This window comes from Amblyraja radiata, chromosome 29, assembly GCF_010909765.2.
Source record: "Amblyraja radiata isolate CabotCenter1 chromosome 29, sAmbRad1.1.pri, whole genome shotgun sequence".
Taxonomy (NCBI): domain Eukaryota; kingdom Metazoa; phylum Chordata; class Chondrichthyes; order Rajiformes; family Rajidae; genus Amblyraja; species Amblyraja radiata.
The window spans coordinates 31,442,677-31,468,539 of record NC_045984.1 but is presented as its reverse complement, the minus strand read 5'-3'; the positions used below and the strand labels follow the sequence as shown (position 1 = coordinate 31,468,539).

General features: G+C 47.5%; 1 protein-coding gene across 2 annotated transcripts in view; it reads right to left on the bottom strand.

Moving 5' to 3' along the window:
• LOC116989614 (excitatory amino acid transporter 1-like) overlaps positions 1-25,863 on the bottom strand; it is a 61,940-nt gene that overhangs the window by 3,287 nt on the left and 32,790 nt on the right. For both annotated transcript variants that reach the window (XM_033047174.1, XM_033047173.1), the window contains exons 2-8: positions 18,337-18,599; positions 14,308-14,445; positions 4,623-4,827; positions 3,158-3,200; positions 2,450-2,754; positions 873-1,106; positions 365-559 (exon numbers count right to left, since the gene is read on the bottom strand). In XM_033047174.1, the coding sequence (XP_032903065.1) occupies positions 365-559; positions 873-1,106; positions 2,450-2,754; positions 3,158-3,200; positions 4,623-4,827; positions 14,308-14,445; positions 18,337-18,553 (1,337 nt within the window). In that variant the 5' untranslated portion in view covers positions 18,554-18,599. The remainder of the gene's footprint in view (positions 1-364; positions 560-872; positions 1,107-2,449; positions 2,755-3,157; positions 3,201-4,622; positions 4,828-14,307; positions 14,446-18,336; positions 18,600-25,863) is intronic.

Here is a 25,863-nt window from a genome sequence, read left to right as displayed (position 1 = left end):
AAAGGAATCAGGTTTCAGAACACAATATCTCCTTGTGACTAATGCCCTTGAATCTGCCAAAACTCCTCTGCATCCTTCCTTCCTGTATTGGGACATCCACAACTCCACGTATTCTGCATATTTTAAGATTAATGAACTGATAGATAATATTTCTATTACCGGAAAATCGTTGACGGACCTGTAGTTGAACAAGGATCTAACTCAAAAATGCTGGAGTAACTCAGCGGGACAGGCAGCATCTCTGGAGAGGAGGAATGGGCGACGTTTCGGGTCAAGAACCATTCCTTCTCTCCAGAGACGCTGCCTGTCCTGCTAACAACATGCAACTTTGGACCATGTGAGTTTGGGTGAATTCTCCGCTTACCTGATGGTCATGATCTGCCCAAAGTTGAGGTCGTAGTTGTTGACCTGGGCAATAAAGATGGCAGCCAGGGCTTCATAGAGCGCCGTGCCGTCCATGTTAATGGTGGCTCCAACAGGCAAGACAAAGCGGGTGACTCGTTTATCCACACCATTGTTTTCTTCCAGGCATTTAAAGGTGATTGGGAGAGTGGCTGAGCTAGAACAACAAACAGATTGGACGACTTAATCCATTAGCAAGTTTAGTTTAGTTTAGTTTAGAGGTACAGCACGGAAACAGGCCCTTTGGCCATACAGGCTGTGCGTGCGACATGTCGAGTAGTGACGCCTCTATGGTCGTGAGTAGTCGCCCAAGAGTCGTAACTTTTTTCTGGATTTTCAACATGTTGAACATTTTCGGCCACCTGCTGCGACTATGACGGGTGCCGGCAAGACGCCGAAAAAAAAAGCGTAAGTGGGACAGGCCCTTAAGATTGTGACTCTAAGACCAACGTCGCCCCAGACTGTCTCACCTGGATGAAGTGCCGAGGGCTGTAATCAGGGCCTCCAGGATGCCGCCGATGAAGACCCAGGGGTTCTTGCGAGTGACCACAAAGTAAAGCAGGGGCAGGACGACCAGCGCGTGGATGAGCAGCCCGACAACAACCGTCACCGTGTACATCCCCAGCTGCCCACCCATCACGCTCAGGTCCTGCATCTCCACGATCTTGCCCGCGATCAGGAAGAGGATGCCTATCGGCGCGTACCTGAAACAGAGAACACATTCCCTTCAATCTGGCAATAACTCCTCACTTCAATTAATTTTTACCGAAGAATTCTCTGCCTCAGGAGGCAGTGGAGGCCGATTCACTAGATGCATTCAAGAGAGAGTTAGATAGGGCTCTTGAAGATAGCGGAGTCAGGGCATATTGGGAGAAGGAAGGAACAGGGTACTGAGTGTGGATGATCAACCATGATCATAGTGAATGGCGGTGCTGGCTCGAAGGGCCGAATGGCCTACTCCAGTACCTATTGTCTATTGTCTATTGCTGGAGCTATTCACCAATAATACAGTGGCACGGTGGCATAGTTGCTACCTCACAGCGCCAGAGACCCGGGTTCCATCCTATCTACGGGTGCTGTCTGTACGGAGTTTGTACGTTCTCCCCGTGACGTGCGTGGGTTTTCTCCGAGATCATCAGTTTCCTCCCACACTCCAAAGACGTACAGGTTTTGTAGGTTAATTGGTTTGGTAGAAATGTAAGAATTGTCCCTAGTGTGTGTAGGATAGTGTTAATGTGCGGGGATCGCTGGTTTGTGCCGACTCGGTGGGCTGAAGGGCCTGGTTCCACGCTGTATCTCTAAACTAAACTAAACTAAACTAAATCTCATCAATGTAATGAATTTTTACTGAAGGAGAGACTGAAGAAGGTATTCACCAACAATAAAAATTAAACAGTAAAGTTTGAACTTCAGTTTAGTTTAGTTTAGTTTAGTGATACAGCATGGAACCAGGCCCTTCGGCCCACTGAGTCCGTGCCGACCAGCGATCCCCGCACATTAACGCTATCCTACACACACTAGGGACAATTTTACAATTACACCAAGCCAATTAACCTACAAACCTGCACGTCTATGAAGTGTGAACAGCCTAATTATGTTGGACAAAGAGCCTGCAAGGACCAAGCATAGAAACACTGCGTAAAACTGGGAGAATAAAGGGCCTGTCCCACTTTCACGATCTAATTCACGACCTCTGCCGAGTTTGCCCTTGACTCATACTCGCAGCATGGTCGTCACGAGGTTGTAGGAGGTCGATGGAGGTCGTAGGTAGGTCGTGATGCTAGTCGTAGGTACTCGTGGCATCAAGTGGGTCGGGGCGTTTTATCTAGCCTGATGAAAAATGTCCACGAGTAAAAAAGGTCTTGAACTAGGTCGTGAAAGTGGGACAGGCCCTTTACTTTGGTTTCTGGAGAATCAGAAGCATTTTGTGTTATTTTTGCGTTTCTGCCCATCTGAGACATTTAAAGAGGATTCAATGTTTCGAGGTGTCCTGTGGTCTGACAGCCAGAACGAGATAGAGGAGAGCGATTTCTTCCTTAAGACATACCAGATTATAATTGCGACCAGTCTCATGATGGCTTCGTTAAGACTGTCGAAGAATTCCTTCAATGGCCGGCCATGTTGCTTCATGTTACCGATGACCAGACCAAAGGCGATCGCAAAGACCACGAGACCCAGGGCATTCACCGCGTTGGATGAGCCCGCAACTGGAATGATCTCCTCGGCCAGCATCAGCTCCTGCAGCTTTCTGACCGCATTCGTTACATTGTCAATGATGGACGGCTCCGTTGCCATTGTGAGATTGATCGATGTCGGCCTCAGGATCGATCGCGTGATGTAATTTGTTTTGTACTGAAATAAATAAAGTAAACTCATTGTTACGTTGAAACTTACCACCCAGCGAAAGGCCTGGATCGAGTGGATGTGGAGAGGATGTTTCCACTCGTGGGAGAGTCTAGGACCACAGGTCACAGCCTCACAATTAAAGGACGATCTTTTAGAAAGGAGATGAGGAGAAATGTCTTTAGTCAGAGGGTGATGAATCTGTGGAATTCTTTGCCACAGAAGGCTGTGGAGGCCAAGTCAGTGGATATTTTAATGGCAGAGATAGATAGTTTCTTGATTAGTACGGGTGTCAGGGTTACGGGGAGAAGGCAGGAGAATGGGGTTGAGGGGGAAAGATAGATCAGCCATGATTGAATGGCGGAGTAGAATTGATGGGTCGAATGGCCTAATTCAACTCCTATCTACTCACCTGCTTGAAACAAGCCTCCACTAGATTGGGGGGGAACATATTCCTGCAGAACATAAAAGGGAGACAATTAAAACAGTGATAATAATTTGGCTACTTTAGTTGGACTTAGGCTGTGTACGAATGCTTCATGCCCCAGACGTTAAAGGAATGAGAAGAGAATAAACATTTTATTGCTACTTTGGGCAGTTTAGTTTAGTTTAGTTCAGTGGTCTTTCCTTGTCACATTATTACATGCATCGATACATCTTAAGTCTGTGTCTCAGATACAGTATGTGTGTGTAGCAGTAGTACACAGAGACAGTATACATAGTCTATAGGAAGGAACCGCAGATGCGGGTTTAAACCGAAGATAGACACAAAAAGCTGGACCAGCCTGAAGAAGGGTGTGGACCTGAAACGTCATCTATTCCCTTTCTCCAGAGATGTTGTCTGACCCGCTGAGTTGCTCCAGCTTTTTGTGTCTATCTTCAGTGTATAGAGATGCCAGTTTGGCGCTATCTCCAGATCCCAGTTGTTCTTGGCCTGACCATGAAGTCCCGTTGGCCTGGTGGTGTAGCAGGGTCGCCCTGGTTTAGAGATACAGAGTGGAAGCAGGCCCTTCGGCCCATCGAGTCCACACCGACCAGCGATCACCCCGTACACTAGTTCTATCCTACACGCACCAGGGACAATTTACAGAAGCCAATTAACCTACAAACCTGCACGTCTTTTGAGTGTGGCGAAAACCGGAGCACCCGGAGAAAACCCATGTGGTCAATAGACAATAGGTGCAGGAGTAGGCCATTCGGCCCTTCGAGCCAGCACTGCTATTCAATGTGATCATGGCTGTTCATCTCCAATCAGTACCCCCCGTTCCTGCCTTCTCCCCCATATCCCCTGACTCCGCTATTTTTAAGAGCCCTATCTAGCTCTCTCTTGAAAGTATCCAGAGAACCGGCCTCCACCGCCCTCTGAGGCAGAGAATTCCACAGACTCACCACTCTCTGTGTGAAAAAGAATTTATGTAGAGTACTATCTGATCTGTTTGGATAGCATGCAAACTAAAACACTGGGAGACAGACATAAAATGCTGGAGTAACTCAGCGGGACAGGCAGCATCTCTGGATACTGGAAGGAATGGGCGACGTTTCGGGTCGATAGTGTTTTGCTGCCCCATGTCCCAGATAGAACAATGAAAAAGGGGTCTTGACCTGAAACGTCGCCCATTCCTTCTGTCCAGAGATGCTGCCTGTCCCGCTGAGTTACTCCAGCACTTTGTGTCTATCTGTGACTTTGTGTCTTCTCCTTCTTCTTGCCTACGGTGTGCACAGCCTAAAGTTGTAGGGCAACTTGTTCTATTTGATCTTACTTGATTGTGCACGCCGGGTTGACTGCATTCGTCGAAACAGGGCGGACCACGTGAAGGTTGCAATCTCCCACCCCTCTGTGACTCCATAAGTGACTTCTCATATAGACGCTGACTGACCTGATGAGATCCATGAAGGCATCTGCGGCCTGAACCCGCTCGATCTTCCCCTCCCGGTGCAGGTCGACCTTTGACCCTTTGCCAGGGTGGATGATCATCACCATGATGATGCCGACGAAGACAGCGATGATGGTGGTGGTCATGTAGTAGACCACCGCTCGCATCCCCATCTTCCCAGACGCCGTGCTGTCCAGAGCCGCCATTCCTGACCCACAACAACAAAAAAAAGCAAAGGAAGGTCACATGGAACTGAGGGGAGGAACTGCAGATGTTGGTTTACACCGAAGATAGACACAAAAATGCTGGAGTAACTAGGATTTACAAGGTTAATTCCCGGGATGGCGGGACTGTCATATGCTGAGAGAATGGAGCAGCTGGGCTTGTACACATTGGAGTTTAGAAGGATGAGAGGATATCTCATTGAAACATATAAGATTGTTAAGGGCTTGGAGTCAGGAAACATGTTCCCGATGTTGGGGGAGTCCAGAACCAGGGGCCACAGTTTAAGAATAAAGGGTAAGCCATTTAGAACGGAGACGAGGAAACACTTTTTCTCACAGAGAGTTGTGAGTCTGTGGAATTCTCTGCCTCTGAGGGCGGTGGAGGCAGGTTCGCTGGATGCGTTCATGAGAGAGCTAGATAGGGCTCTTAAAAATAGCAGAATCAGGGGATATGGGGAGAAGGCAGGAACGGGGTATTGATTGGGGATGATCAGCCATGATCATATTGAATAGCGGTGCTGGCTCGAAGGGCCGAATGGCCTCCTCCTACATATTTGTCTATTGTCTATTGTCATAACTCAGTGGGACAGGCAGCATCTCTAGAAAGAAGGAATGGGTGACGTTTCGGGTCGAGACCCTTCTTCAGAGACTACATCATGAGATTAGGATCACGGAGAGATGGCTTTCTGCACGCCACGATGGAGGGCGACTTCTGGAGTCTCCACTCGGCTCAACACAGATTCCACAAAGACTCCAAACGGTGATTTTTCACGTTTACCTCTGCACAGAAAACAAGCATTCACCGCTCAACTACCTGCCTACACTCCAGCAAATGACTGAAGAAGAGTCTCGACCTGAAACTTCACCCATTCCTTCTCTCCAGAGATGCTGCCTGTCCCGCTGAGTTACTCCAGCACTGTGTCTGTCTTCAATTTCAATTCAAATTTCACTCACATTAACAAGTGGAAATTCCACACCTCATGTTTTCTTCAGATTTATTTTTAGTGATTTTAACACTATTATTGCACTTCACGTGCCGATTATTGTACCTTATGTACAGCCATTCTCCATAATTAATTTAATCTGTCATTATTCTGCAACGTGTATGTTTTATCTAACACATGATACCGTTTCTAAGTTGCTTCTATTTCCAGTGACTCTTTCGTTTAGTTTTCATAGAAGCATTTGGTCAAGTTGCCTCGAGTTGATGAATCAAGATGGTGCATTAAAGATGGCTCGCATTCATCAAGGTCTAGACGTCTGTGTGGGAGGGAACTGCAGATGCTGGTTTATACTAAAGGTACACAAAGTGTTGGAGTAACTCAGCTGGGCAGGCAGCATCTCTGGAGAAAAGGAACTGGTGACATTTTGGGTTGGAACTCTTAGAGTCATACAGTGTGCAATCAGGCCCTTCAGCCCAACTTGCCCACACTGACCAACATGTCCAATCTACACTTGTCCCACCTGCCCACATTTGGCCCAAATCCCTCGAAATCTGTCCTATCCTCATCATCCTCATCCTCATCATCCTCATCATCAGCCTCATCATCATTATCATCATCATCATGATCACCATCCTCATCCTCATCCTTATCATCCTCATGCTCATCCTCATGCTCATCCTCATCCTCATCCTCATCATCATCCTCATCATCATCATCATCATCATCATCATCATCATCATCATCATCCTCATCATCATCATCATCATCATCATCGCATCAGCAGCAGCATCAGCATCATCGCAGCCTCATCAGCATCATCAGCATCAGATCAGCAGCAGCAGCCTCATCATCCTCATCATCATCATCATCATCATCATCATCACCATCCTCATCATCATCATCACCATCCTCATCATCATCCTCATCATCATCATCATCATCATCATCATCATCATCATCATCATCATCATCATCATCATCATCCTCATCATCATCATCATCATCATCATCATCATCATCATCATCACCTTCCTCATCCTCATCATCATTGTCCTCATCATCATCCTCATCATCATCCTCATCATCATCATCATCATCATCCTCATCATCATCATCATCATCATCATCATCATCCTCATCATCATCATCATCATCATCATCCTCATCATCATCATCATCATCATCATCATCATCATCATCATCATCATCATCATCATCATAATCATCATCATCCTCATCATCATCATCATCATCATTGATAACATCAATGGGCACGGTGCCTTACAATGCCGTGTACGACAGTGATCGCAACTTCTACTGAAGTGTGGATGGCCGTTGGCTCGCTAGGAGCTCATCCGCCCATTGACAGGTTTTGTTTTTGGTCCTGCTGGGGGTCCACAGCCCCCTCCTCACCCGGCAAACCAGGCGGGGGAGACGGTTTAGTCGCCAACTATCCGACCATGGAGCAGGTAGCACGGGATTACATGGTACCCGTGGCGGGGGGGAACTCCCCCCGACCTGACCTATCCATGTACCTGTCCAAATGTTTCTTAAATGTTGGCCATAGTCCCTGCCTCAACTACCTCCTTCAGCAGCTTGTTCCACACGCCTACCAACGTTACCCTTCAGGTTCCAATTAAACCTTTCTCTTCTGTCCTCTGGTTCTTGATTGCCCTACTCTGGGCAAGACATTTACCCGATCTATTCTCACGATTTTGTACACTTCTGTAAGATCACTCCTCATCTTCCTGCGCTCCAAGGAATGCAGTCCTTGCCTGCTCAACCTCTCCCTGTAGCTCAGATCCTCGAGCGAAAAGGAATAGGTGACGTTCCTTCTTCAGACTGATATCTACACACGGTACTCTCACTGATGAAGGCCTATGTGCTGATAACCTTTTTGACCACCCTATCTACCTGTGATGCTACTTTCAAGGAGCTATGTACTTGCATCTCCTCCAACCTCATCTACTGCATCCGCTGTTCCAGGTGTCAACTTCTCTACATCGGCGAGACCAAGCGCAGGCTCGGCGATCGTTTCGCTGAACACCTCCGCTCAGTCCGTCTTAACCTACCTGATCTCCCGGTGGCCCAGCACTTCCCCAACTCCCCCTCCCATTCCCAATCTGACCTTTCTGTCCTGGGCCTCCTCCATTGTCGGAGTGAGGCCCAGTGCAAATTGGAGGAACAGCACTTCATATTTTGCTTGGGTAGTTGACTTCTATGAACATTGACTTCTCTAACTTCAAATAGCCCCTTGCTTTCCCTCTCTCTCCATCCCCTCCCCTTCCCAGTGCTCCCGCCAGTCTTACTGTCTCCGCCTACATTCTATCTCTTGTCCCGCCCCGTCCCCTGACATCAGTCTGAACAAGGGTCTCGACTCGAAACGTGGCCCATTCCTTCTCTCCAGAGATGCTGCCTGTCCCGCTGAGTTACTCCAGCACTTTGTGTCTGCACTCCCAGATCCCTCTGCCTGACAACACTCCCCAGAGTCCCACCATTTACTGGGCTCCTGTGCAAAGGGGCCTGTCCCACTTGGCGATTTTTTCGGCGACTGCCGGCGTCATATCAGGGTCGCCAAAATATTTTGAACATTTCAAAATCCAGCGACGACAAAAAAAATGTTGCGGCGCTTGAAAAGCACCGCGCGTCAATATGTCATCACGCCGCGAATTTTCCGGTGACCTGATACGTCAGTCAATGATGCATGCAGTCGCCGAAAACATCGCCAAGTGGGACAGGCCCTTAATTCAGTGCATTGTACATCTGATGGCCAAACTGATAAGAACGCCCCCAGAACTCACAGCCATTGAATGTATCTGTAATTACATGAGGTAATCCCTCATAAGTGGCCTGCTACCAGAAATATTGTCGGTATTTGAGTCCAGTTGGCTTTTAAAAAAAAATCTGTGTTTATCTCTTAATGTCAGAACAGTCTAATGAAGATGGCTCCATATCAGTAGGTTAGCATGACTACCAGATCACAGCCATGTATGATTCAAATTAAACCTGAGGCTTATGAATAAAATATTTATCAGTCCAGCCCTGATTAGTGCAATTGCTGCTGACTCTCTGAATGTTAATCATCCCTTTGAACAAAGGATTCTGTACATCTGATCGAGGACAGGCAAGGTTTCGGGCTGCGAAAAGCTCTTGGACAAAAGACTAATTGTTTTGCGTGGTTCTGGGGTTCTTGCCAGGGTAACATTTCCACACTGCCGCGTCCCTCAGTAAACATTCCCAGCGGATGGTGAAGAAGAGAATTGGCACCCGCCCCAACCACACTGACAACTTGCTGTTGCCCAAGCAGAAACAACAGAGGAAGTTATTAGCATTCCTCAGGGATACAAAAAAAAGGGGGAAACGGAGAGAGTGAGAGAGGAGATGAAAGTGTGTGCAGGGAGGAACTGCAGATGCTGGTTTACACCGAAGAAAGGCACAGAGTACTGGAGTAACTCAGCGGGACAGACAGCCTCTCTGGAGAGAAGGAATGTTGTGTGTGCATGTGAGCGAGTGTGTGTCTGAGTGTGAGTCTGTGTATCTGTATGTGTACATGTGTGTGTGTGCGTGCGTGTGTGTTTGTGCGAGTGTGTGCGTGCCTGTGTGTGTGCATGTGCGTGTGTGTGTGTGCGCGTGTGCATGTGTCCGTGTGTGCGTGCGTGTATGCGCGTGTGCATGTGTCCGTGTGTGCATGTGTCCATGTGTGCATGTGTGTGTGCGCGTGTGTGTGTGTGCGTGTGTGTGCCTGTGTGCCTGTGTGTGCCTGTGTGTGCATGTTTGCGTGTGTGTGTCTGTGTGCGTGTGTGCGTGCGTGTGTCCGTGCGTGTATGTGTGTGTGCGTGTGCATGTGTCCGTGTGTGCATGTGTGTGTGTGCTTCTGTGTGTACGTGCATGTGTCTGTGTGTGTGTGTGCATGTACATGCATGTGTCTGTGTGTGCGCGCGCGCGTGTGTGTGTGTGCGCCTGTGTGTGTGTATGTGTGTATGTACGTGCATGTGTCTGTGTGTGTGCGCGTGTGTGTGTGCGTGTGTGTGTCTGTGTGTCTGTGTGCGTGTGTGCGTGCGTGTGTGTGCCTGTGTGTGCATGTTTGCGTGTGTGTGTCTGTGTGCGTGTGTGCGTGCGTGTGTGTGCCTGTGTGTGCATGTGTGTGTGTGTGTGCGTATGTGTGTGTGTGCGTGTGTGTGTGTGTGCGTGTGCGCTTGAGTGTGTGTGTGCGCTTGAGTGTGTGCGTGCGCGTGTGAGTATGTGTGTGTACGTGAGTGTGTGTGTGCGTGCGTGTGTGTGTGCGTGCGTGTGTGTGTGTGCGTGTGTGTGCGTGCTTGTGTGTGTGTGTGCGTGTGTGCGTGCGTGCGTGTGTGTGCGTGTGTGTGTGTGCGTGTGTGTGTGTGTGTGGTGCGCTTGAGTGTGTGCGTGTGCGCTTTGAGTGTGTGCGTGCGATTGAGGTGTGGCGGTGCGCGTTGTGAGTATGTGTGTGTACGTGAGTGTTGTGTGTGCGTGCGTGTGTGTGTGCGTGCGTGTGTGTGTGTGCGTGTGTGTGCGTGCTTGTGTGTGTGTGTGTGTGCGTGTGTGCGTGCGTGCGTGTGTGTGTGTGCGTGTGTGTGTGTGTGCGTGTGTGTGTGTGTGCGTGTGTGTGCGTGCTTGCGTGTGTGTGCGCGCGTGTGCACGTGTGTGAGTATGTGTGTGTACGTGAGTGTGTGTGTGTGCGTGCGAGGGAGAGTGAATGAAGGTGAGCAAGATTTGCATTTTGTCTTCAATATCCTAGACTCCAAAATGAAAACCAAAACGACTTAAAATGTCGGAAAATGTTTTGCTCTGATCACATCTTGTGTCTGTTCATAAGTTCAGAACTTCATCAGTGCTATAAGCAGTCAGGGCATTCGGCCCATCCAGTCTACTCTGCCATTCAATCATGGCTGATCTATCTCTCCCTCTCAGCCCCATTCTCCTGCCTTCTCCCCGTAACCGCTGACACCCGCACTAATCAGGAAGCTATCAATCTCCACTTAGAAAATATCCATTGACTTGGGCTCCACCGCCATCTGAATCCTGCATTAATCCTGTGACCAAGGGCGATGGAAATAAACTGAGAAGGAGAAGCAATTCGCATTCCCATCTTGTTCTTGTTGTGCCAAATTATCTGAAAGTTTACCGTTATACACCAGTGAATTGATTCAGAGTTTAAGGGAGACACAAAATGCTGGAGAAACTCAGCGGGTGAGGCAGCATCTATGGAGAGAAGGAATAGATGACATTGGTTCTTCTGTCTTCCCAGCTGATATTTAAGCTGCTTCCAAGACATAGTTGATGGAACTTTTCAAGTGTTTTCAGATGGCGTCGGTATGTTGTCCAAGTTAGTGACGCACACAGGAGCGTTGGAATCACCACTGCCTTGTACACGCTGTATATCTAAACTAAACTGCTGCATAGTACAAAGTAAACACTTCAAGTAAAGCAGCGTGTGGCAGCCACATACAAATGTAAATAAACATTTTTGTAGTGGGATCTGACGGCTTGCCTGAACTACAAGTGTTGTTCATGAGCTGAGCTGGTGACCAAGAGACAGATTACATGCATCAATAAACCTCTCCCGCCCCGTATGTCAGAGCATTGTATGGGTAAGAATGCTGGGGGGCACAGGAAGCCATTCAAACCGGGTGACTGCACTTGAATTGGTGCCAGAGTCCTTCGACACACGAAAAATTGATCCGACGAGAAAGATTTTAAACCAACAAAACTTGAAAGGAAAATGCACAAAACAAGATTCAAGAAGCTACAGTGTGGTCGCAGCGGTAGAGTTGCTGCCTTACAGCGCTTGCTGCAGCTTACAGTTCGATCCCGACTATGGGTGCTGTCTGTACGGGGTTTGCACGTTCTCCCAGTGACCTGCGTGGGTTTTCCCCGGGAGCTCCGCTTTCCTCCCACATTCCAAAGACGTGCAGGTTTGTAGGTTAATTGGCTTCGGTATAAATGTAAAAATTGTCCTTTGTGTGTATTGTCCCTTAGTAGGATAGCGTTAATATGCGGGGATCGCTGGTCGGTGCGGACCCGGTGGGCTGAAGGGCCTGTCACGCTGTATCTCCAAACTAAACTAAAACTAATAACTATAGACAAGTGGAAAGGAAACAGGTCCTTCGGCCCACTGTGTCCTCGCCGACCAGCGATCCCCACAAATTAACACTATCCTACACACACAAGAGACAATTTTTACATTCACCAAGCCAATTAACCCACAAACATGTACGTCTTTGGAGTGTGGGAGGAAACCGCAGATCTCGGCGAAAAACCCACGGGGAGAACGTAAAACTCCGTACAGACAGCATCCGTAGTCGGGATCGAACCCGGACCTCCGGCGCTGCATTCTCTGTAAGGCAGCAACTCCTACCGCTGCGCCACCGTGGCCACCGATGATAATTTACTGTTTTTAAAAGAGATTAGCATAGAGAAGACTTCCTGTGTTGTTCCTGCCGTAAAGAACTAAAGGTTATTTGTTCTTCCAGTTATATCTCACTTGATTTGCTAAGTCTTAGTTCAAAGGAGAGATTGATGTGGTTATAGAAATAGTTTTCATTTGAACTCAGAATGTTGGGGAAATGCCTGAAATTTATCAATTGGATTTAGACTCTTGTGACAACAAACCTGGCAATGTGGTGAAGTGTCTGAAGAAGGGTCTCGACCCGAAAGGTCAACTATTCCTTTTCTCCAGGGATGCTGCCTGACCCGCTGAGTTACTCCAGCTTTTTGTGTCTATCTTCGGTGAAAACCAACATCTGCAGTTCCTTCCTAACGCCGTCTTAGAACAGCTGCTACATTGGTGCTTCGCTACGTTTTACTTTAGTTTAGTTTAGAGACACAGCGCAGAAACAGGCCCTTCGGCCCGCTGAGCCCGCACCGACCAGCGATTCCCACACACCAACACCATCCTACACACACTAGGGACCATTTACAATCATACCAAGCCAATTAACCTACAAACCTGTACGTCTTTGGAGTGTGGGAGGAAACCGGAGCACCCGGAGAAAACCCACGCAGGTCATGGCCAAAAACAGTTAGGTTTGCCAAGTTACCCAGAACCAAGAACCAGAGGATGTAGGTTTAAGGTGAGGGGGAAACTATTTAATAAGAACCTGAGGGGTAACATTTTCACACAATGGGTGGTGGGTGTATGGAACGAGCTGCCAGAGGAAGTAGTTGAGGCTGGGACTATTAGATAACAGAAGAAGGGTTTCGGCCCGAAACGTTGCCTATTTCCTTCGCTCCGTAGATGCTGCTGCACCCGCTGAGTTTCTCCAGCATTTTTATCTACCTTAGAAAACATTTAGACAGATACATGGACATGACAGGTTTAGAGGGATATGTGCCAAATGCAGGCAGATGGGACTAGTGTAGTTGGGACAGCATGGGCAGGTTGGGCAGAAGGGTTCGTTTCCACGCTGTATGATTGACTCTATGAGCTGTATGAATTACTTTCTTGTTCGAAAGTTGTACTGCTAAGCAAAGAAAGGATTTGCTTTGGGTGTGGACAAAAAATGCTGGAGAAACTCAGCGGGTGAGGCAGCATCTATGGAAGTATTTGACTGCTACTACTCGGGTCGAGCGGAGCGCCGCGCCCGGTCCCGCCTCACCCGTCCCGACGTAGTGCAGCCCATGGAGTGCAGCAGCAGCACATCGCCCGTGACCCCGTCGTTCGGTCGGTCGGCAGCCCGGCCACCTTCGGACCTTCGCTTACCGCCGACACACACTAGGGATAATTTACAATTACACCAAGCCAATTAACCTACAAACCCGTATGTCTTTGGAGTGTGGGAGGAAACGGAAGATCTCGGAGTAAAGCCACGCAGGTCACGGGGAGAACGTGCAAACTCCATACAGACAGCACCCGTAGTCAGGATTGAACCCGGGTCTCCGGCGCTGCAAGCGGGTGAGGCAGCATCTATGGAGCGAAGGAATAGGCAACATTTCGGGTCAAGACCCTTCTTCAGTCTAAATTCGTAAGTTCTAGGAGCAGAATTAGCCTATCGGGTCTTCTCCGCCATTCAATCATGGCTGATCTATCTTTTTCGGCCCTTCGAGCCTGCACCGCCATTCAATATGATCATGGCTGATCATCCAACTCAGTTTCCCTCTCAACCTCATTCTCCTGCCTTCTCCCTATAACCCCTAATCATGAAACTGTCAATCTCCGCCTTAAAAATATCCATCCACTTGGCCTCCCCTGTGGCAATGAATTCCACAGATTCACCACCCTCTGACTAAAGAAATTCCTTCTCATCTTCCGGAGGATACGTCCTTTTATTCTGATGCTGTGCCCTCTGGTCCGAGGCTCTCCCACTAGTGGAAACATCCTCTCCACATCTACTCTATCCAGTCCTTCCACTATTCGGTGATGTTTCAATGAGGTCCCCCACCCCTCTTCCTTCTAAACTGTGACAATAAATGCCACGATTGGAGATGGTGAAGACGAGGAAATGCCCTGGGCGCGCGCGCGCCTTGTCATCGAAGCCGATGATCTATTTAACCTCTTACCGGAGACTAGACTGGACACGATGAGTGGCAGCACCAGCATCTGCAGCATTCGCATCAGGAGCTCGCCCGGGAAGGAGAAATACTTGATCTCACGGTAGGTGAACTTGTAGCGGCGCAGGGTGAAGCCCAGAATGATACCTGTCAAAGAGCAGAGGTAACTTCAGTTTCAATCCAGTACATTGACATTCAATTAAGTTATGGTCATAGAGTGATACAGCGTGGAAACAGGCCCTTCGGCCCAACATGTCCCACCTAAACTAGTCCCACCTGCCTGCGCTTGGTCCATATCCCTCCAAACCTGTCCTATTCATGTACAGTGTACTTGTCTAACTAGTTCTTAAATGTTGGGATAGTCCCAGCCTCAACCACCTCCTTTGGCAGCTTGTTCCATACACCCACCACCCTTTTTGTGTGAAAAGGTTACCCTTCAGATTCCAATTAAATCTTTTCCCCTTCATCTTAAACCTATGTCCTCTGGTCCTCGATTCCCCTACTCTGGGCAAGAGATTCTGTGCATCTACCCAATCTATTGGGGTGGGAGATTGCAACCTTCACGTGGTCCGCCCTGTTTCGACGAATGCAATCAACCTGGTGTGCACAATCAAATAAGAAGAAGACTCAATCTATTCCCCTCATGATTTTATACACCTCTACAAGATCACCCCTCATCCTCCTGTGCTCCAAGGAGTAGAGACCCAGCCTACTCAACGTCTCCCTATAGCTCAGGCCCTCTCGTCCTTGCAACATCCTCGTAAATCTTCTCTATACCCTTTCAAGCTTGATGACATCTTTCCGATAACATGGTGCCCAGAACATCAGAAATTTCAAACACAATTGATTCCAAGATGGAACCCAACCCAGGTGACTATTTGCGTGCTAGCCCACACAAGCAGATCCACAATCACGGATTACAATCGCTCCACACTCTTAATTCTCTATTCCTACACAAAACATCTCTTACTTTAACTATGATTCCCATATCCCGTATCTGTACACTGTGAACGGCTCGATTGTAATCACATGTATTGTCTTTCCGCTGACTGGTTAGCACGCAACAAAAGCTTTTCACTGTACCTCGGTACACGTGACAATAAACTAAACTGAAACTGTTACGGGAATACACAAAATGCTGGATTAACTCAGCGGGTCAGGCAGCATCTCTGGAGGGAAGGAAAGGGTGACGTTCCGGGTCCGTCTGACAGAAGGGTCCCGAAACGTCACCCATTCCTTCTCTCCTGAGATGCTGCCTGTCCCGCTGAGTCACTCCAGCATTCTGTGTCTGTCTTAGGTGTAAACCAGCATCTGCAGTTCCTTCTTATACGTTATTGTGGGTGATTTTCTACCAAGACGATTTAATAGTTGTATTCAATAAACAGGGGTGAAATAAGAAGCATAAATCTCTGGAGAGAAGCAATGGGTAATGTTTCGGGTCGAGATATTCCTTCTCTTCAGAGATGCTGCCTGTCCCACTCCTACATTCTGTATCTGAGACGAACTTTGAAGTTGGCATGACTTGGGTGGGGGATGGATGGAGAGAGAGGGGACGCAAGGGTTACTTGAAGTTACAGAAATCAATATTCACATCAAATCGCCATTGGCACCCTATTTCTTTTCCAACTGAAAGCCTGGCAGGTGGACTGTGGTGGAATCGCAGGCCAGTTTCACAGAGGGTGCAGGAATGCGCAGGTGTGGCGATAGAATGGTGAGCAAATCAATTATGTGTAAACCAGGAACTCATACATAGACTCTCAGTATTCAAAAGTAGCTAAGTCATGTTCAGCTGAAGTCCAAGTATTGCATCCAAGTCCAGCCACATAACATTAGGAACAACATGAATATCCGAGGGAAGGTGGTGGAAAGATCGTCATAGGAGCAGAATTAGGCCATTCGGCCCATCAAGTCTACTCCGCCATTCTATCATGGCTGATCTATCTCTCCCTCCTAACCCCATTCTCCTGCCTTCACCCCATGACCCCTGACACCGTACTAATCAAGAATCTATCTCTACCTTAAAAATATCCACTAACCAATAACCACAGCCATCCGTGACAAAGAGTTCCACAGATTCACCACTCTCTGTAAAGAAATTCCTCCTCATCTCCTTCCTGAAAGAACATCCTTTAATTCTGAGGCTATGACCTCTAGTCCTAGATTCTCCTACTGGTGGAAACATCCTCTCCACATCCACTCTATCCAAGCCTTTCACTATTCCTTACATTTCACTGAGGTCTCCCCTCATTCTTCTAAACTCCAGCGAATACAGGCCCATTGGCATTAAACGCTCATCATTTGTTACTAAAGGTTTACTAGAACGTTTCAAATGATGGGGAACTTCAGCCAAATGGTTCAACTGGAGAAGCAGGGATTGGCACATTTAGTTTACAGATGCAGCATGGAAACAGGCCCTTCAGGCCACCAAGTCCACGCCAACCAATGATTGCCAGGACACTAGATCTATGTAGTCCCAGTGGGGGACTAAAGAAGGCAGAGAGGAGCTTCTGTAGAAATGTCAGATGATGACGGGGAAAAGTTGTTTCCATTAGGAGATGGCTCATGCAGACTAAACCCCTTCTATTAGGGGTGGGTAGTGTAGGAAGGAACTGCAGATGCTGGTAAACACACAGATGTTTTGGGTCGGAATCCTTTCCGACCTGGATTCCAAAACGTCAACCATCCTTTTCCTCCAGAGATACCGCCTGTCCCGCTGAGTTACTACAGCCTTCTATTAGGAGATGGCTCAAGGGCCAGACGACACAGATTTGGAATTTTAGGCAAGAGAAACAAAGGTGGCATAAGGGAATAGTTTTTCCGTGCAGGGAATAGTTATGTTTGGAATTTCCTAACTGTGGGAATGGTGGAAACATAATCAATGAGTGTTTTAAGAGAGATAACCACTTGAAAGATAGACACAAAATGCTGGAGTAACTCAGCAGGACAGGCAGCATCTCTGGAGAGAAGGAATGGGTGACGTTTTGTGTCGAGACCCTGTCTCAGCCTGAAACGTCACCCATTCCTTCTCTCCTTTTCACACAGCTTGCTTTGAATTATGTAAGCTATACTTGGTTTGTTTAACTTTGTTACAGATTTTGAAATATGGCCCTTTTGCAAAAAGGTTTTCGAGTAGAAATGAGGAAGTTATTCCATCATTACTACAACTGGGAATTACTTGCTGAAATTTGACACTTTTAAAAAATTACAAGCCAGAAGGCAGTATCAGTTCACGGAGTTACAGGTCTGGAACAATCGTAATAATGAGTTTTGAAAGAGTGTGGGCTTTCAAGGAATGCACTTAAGAAACGGTAATAAACAATAAGCAGCTGGACACAAAATGCTGGAGTAACTCAGCGGGACTCAGCTGAGAGAATGGAGCAGCTGGGCTTGTACATTCTGGAGTTTAGAAGGATGAGAGGGTATCTCATTGAAACTTACAAGATTGTTAAGGGCTTGGACACGCTAGAGGCAGGAAACATGTTCCCGATGTTGGGGGAGTCCAGAACCAGGGGCCACAGTTTAAGAATAAGGAGTAAGCCATTTAGAACGGAGACGAGGAAACACTTTTTCTCACAGAGAGTGGTGAGTCTGTGGAATTCTCTGCCTCAGAGGGCGGTGGAGGCCAGATCTCTGGATACTTTGAAGAGAGAGCTAGATAGGGCTCTTAAAAATAGCGGAGTTAGGGAATATGGGGAGAAGGCAGGAACGGGGTACTGATTGGGATGATCAGCCATGATCACATTGAATGGTGGTGTTGGCTCGAAGGGCCGAATGGCCTACTCCTGCACCTATTGTCTATTGTCTATTGTCCTCTGGTTCTCGATTCCCCTACTCTGGGCAGGTGACTATGTGCATCTACCCGATCTACTCCTCTCATGATTTTGTACACAAATCTAACCCTTAGTTTTATTTTTGAGTTGACCATAATAAACATTGGTTGAAACAGTTTAGTTAAATGGAGTGCACCCATGGACACACGCTCCAATTTTCACTTAAGGATGTTTCTGTCGGTTCCCCTGGTGCAAGTTAGGCTCTCACCCAGAATGACCGCAAAGATGGTGAGAAGGACAAAGGCGTTTCTCTTGAAGAAGCTCAGGACGTCCTGCCCGCTGATGTCGCTCAGGCTTTTCTTGGCCCGGCCAGCCCGTTTCCTGAGGGCCTTCTGCAACTGTTGGACCCTGCTGTCCGCAGGGCTCCTGTTGCCCGAGTCTTCATTGAGGAAGAGGCTGTTGACGTTGGTCTGCCGCTCGCTCATGTTCGAATCCGGTGCCTGCTCCGCCAGGACTCCGGCTGGGAGGAAACTTTGGAGAGAAGAGGGGGGAGGTGAAATCAATTATGCTGGAGAAAGCAAGATGGAATGGAAGGGAATATTTTATGGAATAGATTACTTTATTGTCACAGTGAGATCCTTTGCTTGCATACCCAATGTATACTAATAATGACCACCAACAAAGTTACAAAGTATGCCAGCTCCTTTGTTCTCCCCCCCCCCCCCCCCACAGTGCCCCCCTCCCACAACGGGTCCCCATTGACCATTGTTCTTCCCCCCCCCCCCCCCCCCACAGTGCCCCCCCCCCCACACCGTTCCGCCTTTGTTCTTCCCCCTCAACTTGTTAGTGTAATCTAATATTCACCAGGGTCTCACCGCAACGATTAGAGGGGTCTTTGGGATCAAGTTGCAGCCAGCTGCAATGAAATTCCTGACCCCCCCTGTTCCTTGTAGAAATTACACAAGGCAGGGCGTTCCGCTCTGCAGCGAGACTTTTAACAATCCCTGGACTTTTGCAAGACTTCAACATCGGCACGACTTGCTTTCACTCCCAATAAAATATTGCCGAATCTTTCCCCAAGTTGGTTTTCTTCTTGCCCAGAATTAACATACTAATTGTCTGTTTTTTTAAAATGCAAAACATATTCTATGCAATGGACAATAGACAATAGGTCCAGGAGTAGGCCATTCGGCCCTTCGAGCCAGCACCGCCATTCAATGTGATCATGGCTGATCATCCCCAATCAGTACCCCGTTCCTGCCTTCTCCCCATATCCCCCTGACTCCGCTATCTTTAAGAGCCCTATCTAGCTCTCTCTTGAAAGTATCCAGAGAATCGGCCTCCACCGCCCTCTGAGGCAGAGAATTCCACAGACTCACCACTCTCTGTGAGAAAAAGTGTTTCCTCATCTCCGTTCTAAATGGCTTACTCCTTATTCTTAAACTGTGGCCCCTGGTTCTGGACTCCCCCAACATCGGGAACATGTTTCCTGCCTCTAGCGTGTCCAAACCCTTGCTATTATGCGGAAGATAGACACATGAAAATTGAGTAACTCAGTGGGTCTGACAGCATCTCTGGAGAAATGGAATAGTTGATGTCTTGGGTCAAACTCCTACTCTCAGTCTGAAGAAGCGTTTTGACCAGAAACGTCACCTTTTCTCCAGAAATGCTGCCTGACCCGCTGAGTTACTCCAGCATTTTGTGTATATCTTTGGTGTAAACCAGCATCCGCGGTTCCTTTCTGCACATTACTATCATGAGGGTTATCGATTGCAATCGCATTGCCAAATAGGTTGCCGAATGCATCACATAGGAACCAAGTTTTGGGTCGAGTTTTGCGTGGCCATTCGCGAAATGATTTGAGTCAAAGTGCGGTTGAAAGTTGATGTTTAATATTCGGGGCTCATTGTAAGCATTATAAAAAAGCGGGCTCAAAATCCATCGCTCCATCCCAGCACTTCCAACGACTTCCAAGAGGGTCCAACTGACACGAGCAGCCCTGATGGAGAAAGGAACTGCAGATGCGGGTTTAAACCGAAGATAGTTACAAGTGGCGGTGGAGGGGAGCAGGGGAGAGAAAAGACTTTTGCCTTCCATCACAGTGGGTTCACTGTGATGGATGTTTGTGTGAACTAAATTGTGTGTATGTCTAGAAATTGTCTGTTTGTATGGCTGTGGAAACGAAATTTCGTTTGAGCCTCACTGAGGCTCAAATGACAATAACATTGTATTGTATTGTATTGTATTGGAGGCCGGTTCTCTGGATACTTTCAAGAGAGAGCTAGATAGGGCTCTTAAAAATAGCGGAGTTAGGGAATATGGGGAGAAGGCAGGAACGGGGTACTGATTGGGATGATCAGCCATGATCACATTGAATGGCGGTGCTGGCTCGAAGGGCCGAATGGCCTACTCCTGCACCTATTGTCTATTGTCTATTGTCTAACCCAGAGGTGTGAATGTTGACTTGTCTAACCTCAAGTAACCCCTGCATCCCTTCCCTCTGCGTCCCAACCCCCTCTCCCACCCTAGACATCGTACAGGTTTCACTGTTGTCCTGTTTAAATAAAATGTGCGGCACGGTGTCGCAGCGGGTAGAGCTGCTGCCTCACAGCGCCAGAGACCCGGGTTCCATCCTGACCACAGGTGTTGTCTGTACGGAGTTTGTACGTTCTCCCCGTGACAGCGTGGGTTTTCTCCGGGTGCTCCGGTTTCCTCCAACACTCCAAGGACGTACAGGTTTGTAGATGAGTTGGCTTGGTATAAATGTAACATTGTCCCTAGTGTGTGTAGGATGGTGTTAGTGTGCGAGGATCGCTGGTGGGTGCGGACTCGGTGGGCTGAAGGGCCTGTTTCTGTGCTGTATCTCGAAACTAAACTAAACTGTTGAGTTTCACTGTCTGTATAACTCGTCATCACCTTCCCCACAGCCAACAATGGACCATTGTGGGCTCCACCTTCCCTTGATCACAGCCATGCGTATCTCCCATTCATTTGTTCTATAATCTCGCAATATCACATTTAAAAACACGAAATTCCGAAAGTAATAATAATAATAATAATATATCTTTTATTGTCATTGCACGTCAGTGCAACGAGATTTAGTACTTGGCAGATTGGACGCCATCGATGGCGAGATAAAGCAAATGTTAACGTTTCGGGTCGATGACCTTCCATGGCAGCAACTCTACCTCTGCGCCACTGTGCCACCCCTGTAGTCTGGATGTCCTGCATGAGGCTATTATGCTCCACCAGAAGGCAAACGTAGGAACAACTGATCATCATCGCATGTGTCTGTGTCAACATTCTACCAAACAAGAATTTTCTGATCTTCAATATGAGTTGAAAGGAAAAAGTAATGATAGATTTCAAAGCAATTTCAAAGGAAGGTCTTTGGGGAAACACATCAGACTTTGTGAGCGAGGCCATTGTTTCTGTTGGAGACCAGAGGTCGGGGGTGGAAAGTTATTGTGAGGAGAAGACAACCACCAAGTGGAACATTTTGTTCAAAGGCATCAATGGAAAACAATTGAAGAACATCATGAAGATCGCCAGATGTGAAGCCAGTGGTGGCAGCTGTCCCCCCCCCCCCCCCCCCCCGAGCAAGAGGGTTATGGGGAAAGGATGCGGGACGAGTGAAAACTCCACCATATCATGAATATCATTGTCACGCAACAAGTCCTGTGTGTCAGAATTCAGAAGAGGAGGACCCTGCATGGGGGTGACATGGGGGGGGGGGGGGAGGGGGGGGTGAGGAGAACAACGGAGGACCTAGCACTTTGTAACTTCGTTGGCGCTCTTTATGTAGTGACTCTTTGCATACCTTGGGCGTGCAAAGCAAAGATTATCACTATGACAATAAAGTATCATTCATTCATTCATTCATTCAATTCATGAGCTGATTTTTAGTGAGTGATTAAATTAATACATAAGTTAATACACGATGAAGGTGATGATCACAAATACACATTTGATGTCCACCACAACTTCCAGAGAATTTAGATAGATGCAAAATGCTGGAGTAACTCAGCGGGACAGGCAGCATCTCTGGAGAGAAGGAATGGGTGACGTTTCGGGTCAAGACACTTACGACTCTTCAGACTCTAAAATCCAGAGAATTTAGCTTTGAATGGGAATGAAGGTTTGCAACTTGCAAGCCAGTGTAATGGTTGATACAGGTTGATATGACCAATGTGCAGGCAGGAACTGCAGATGCTGGTTTATACCTAAGATAGGCACAAAGTGCTGGAGTAACTCAGCGGGTCAGGCAGCATCACCGGAGATAAAAAGATGGGGAAAAAGTCTGAAGAAGGGTCCTGAACCGAATCGTCACCTATCCATGTTCTCCAGAGATGCTGCCTGACCCGCTGAGTTACTCCAGCACTCTGTGAAACGTCACCTATCCATGTTCTCCACAGATGCTGCCTGACCCGCTGAGTTACTCCAGCACTCTGTGAAACGTCACCTATTCATGTTCTCCAGAGATGCTGCCTGACCCGCTGAGTTACTCCAGCACTGTATACTTATCTTTGGATCTGACCAGGTGATGGATAACACAGCTCCAACCCTTGTCAAACTGAGGGAATGCAAGGATTATTTTAGAAAGGTACATTACCTTTGATAGTTCTGGAAATGCTTTAATCACAAGTGACTCAAATCTAAGAGTGTTGACATGATATATGTTGTCATTTCAGGTGACAGGTGAGTTATGCCCCTGTCCCACTTAGGAAACCTGAACGGAAACCTCTGGAGACTTTGCGCCCCACCCAAGGTTTCCGTGCGGTTCCCTCCGGGAACCGCACGGAAACCTTGGGTAGGGCGCAAAGTCTCCAGAGGTTTCCGTTCAGGTTTCCTAGGTGGGACAGGGGCATTAGACTTTAGTGATACAACGCGCAAACAGGTCCTTCGGCCCACTGAGTCCGCACCGACGTGCGATCACCCCGTACACTTGCACCAGCCTCCACACACTCGGGACAATTTACAATTTTACCCATGCCAATTAACATACAAACCTTTTAAGCTTTGGACTGTGGGAGGAAACCGGAGCCCCTGGAGAAAATCCACGTGGTCACGGGGAGAACGTACAAACTCCGTATAGACAGCACCCGTAGTCAGGATCTAAACCCTGATCTCTGGCGCTGTGAGGCAGCAACTCTACTGCTGCGCCACCGTGCCGATTAACCACTGGTAGCTGAGTTACTCCAGCACTTTGTGTCTGTCTTCTGTCAAGATTGTTCATTCTGTATTTGCAATGCTAGCCATTCCAAAGCTTGAGCCAGTCTGCATGCTGCCTGCTACCTGGCTTCCACACATCACAGGATCACGCCTTGTTGGGTGTGAGTCAACGATGAAGTAGATATATATATATATAAATATATATGCTCAAAATAACCTCCCATGCTTCTACTGAATACTGAAGGAAGGTCGGGAAACTAAGACCTTTATGGAAAAGAATCAAAGCACTGGAGTAATTCAGCGGGTCAGGCATCATCTCTGGAGAACATGGATGGGTGACGTTTTGAGCCGGGACCCTTCTTCAGAGCTGGTACCGATCCTAAATGTCACCTATCCCTGTTCTCCAGGGATGTTACCTGACTCGCTGAGTTACTCCAGCGCTTTGCGTCTTTCCTTGGTTAACCAGTATCTGCCGTTCCTTGTTTCTACATAAGTACTTTAAAGGTTGTTAAAGGATTATAGAGGAATGCCATCAACCTTCTTGTCTTAGCACAAGCATTGTGTGCATAGATTCCTGTTACACCATGAGATAAAATCAAGCAGAACGGGATGAATGGGTAGGAAGATAGACACTGGGAGTAACTCAGCGGGACAGGCAGCATCTCTGGAGAGAAGGAATGGGTGACGTTTTGTGTCGAGACCCTTCTTCAGACTGAGAGTCAGGGGAGAGGAAAATGGGAGATATAGACGTTGTAGATAGATATGGAACAAATGAATGAAAGATTTACAAAAAAGTAATGATGATAAAGGAAACTGCCCATTGTTAGCTGTTTGCTAGGTGAGAACAAGAAGCTGGTGTGAGGTGAATGGGGGAGAGATGGAGAGAGAGAGAATGCAGGGGTTACTTGAAGTTAGAGAAATCAATGCTCATTGCCACTGGGCTGCAAGCTGCCTAAGCGAAATATGAGATGCTGTTCCCCCAATTTGCGTTTAGCCTCAATCTGACAATGGAGGAGGCCTAGGACAGAAAGGTCAGTGTGGGAATGGGAAGAAACATATGGAATTCACATCCGTGCATGCGACTACTGTTTTCCTGCAACAAAGGCTGATAGTATGACAACATATGCACACACAAAAAACTGCAGGTGCTTGAAAACGGACAATAAAAAGCGCGCTGCTGGAAGAAGTAGGGAGGTTCTACTGCAGTTGTACAGGGTCTTGGTGAGACCACACCTGGAGTATTGCGTACAGTTTTGGTCTCCAAATCTGAGGAAGGACATTATTGCCATAGAGGGAGTGCAGAGAAGGTTCACCAGACTGATTCCTGGGATGTCAGGACTGTCTTATGAAGAAAGACTGGATAGACTTGGTTTATACTCTCTAGAATTTAGGAGATTGAGAGGGGATCTTATAGAAACATATAAAATTCTTAAGGGGTTGGACAGGCTAGATGCAGGAAGATTGCTCCCGATGTTGGGGAAGTCCAGGACAAAGGGTCACAGCTTAAGGATAAGGGGGAAATCCTTTAAAACCGAGATGAGAAGAACTTTTTTCACACAGAGTGGTGAATCTCTGGAACTCTCTGCCACAGAGGGTAGTCGAGGCCAGTTCATTGGCTATATTTAAGAGGGAGTTAGATGTGGCCCTTGTGGCTAAGGGGATCAGAGGGTATGGAGAGAAGGCAGGTACGGGATACTGAGTTGGATGATCAGCCATGATCATATTGAATGGCGGTGCAGGCTCGAAGGGCCGAATGGCCTACTCCTGCACCTAATTTCTATGTTTCTATGTTTCTAAGAACTAAATGGTTCAATGGTTATTGTCATGTGTACCGAGGTACAATGAAATTCTTTATTGCATACCATTCAGGAGAAGTATTACTGTACATAAGCACATCTTAGATTGAGTACAACTGTACAAGAACAGTAGACTGAGACAGTATACAGGAGTCGCCAGGTTTTGGTGCCATTTTCAAGTCCAAGTTGTTATAACCATAAAGTTCCTTTAGTTTTTTTGCGTTTTAAGGGCCTGTCCCACTTACGGGATTTTTTTCGGCGACTTGCCGGCACCCGTCATAGTCGCAGCAGGTGGCCGAAAACTTTCAACATGTCGAAAATCCATCGGCGACCAGGAAAAGGTACGTCTCTTTTGGCGACTACACACGACCACACAGGTGCCATATAATTTGTGTCCATAGAAGTAACTGCCTCAAAAGTTTTGGTGATTACAGCATTGTACGGTTCACAAACCATCATATTCTGAGTGAATATATATTGAGCGAATCACATAGTGACTTCAACACAGATCATCTCAAGTTTGTGAAGAACTGTCGTAATAACTAGCACACATCTGCCAAATGTTTACGTCATAAGGTCATAAGTGATAGGAGCAGAATTAGGCCATTCGGCCCATCAAGTCTACTCGCCATTCAATCATGGCTGATCTATCTCTCCCTCCTAACCCCGTTCTCCTGGTGACTGGAGTTGATTTAATGCATGGAATCTATATGTAAGGGATGTGTAGGAAGGTACTGCAGATGCTGGTTTAAACCAAAGATAAACTCAAAATGCTGGAAGAACTCAGCGGGACAGGCAGCATCTCTGGAGGGAAGGAATGTCTGAAG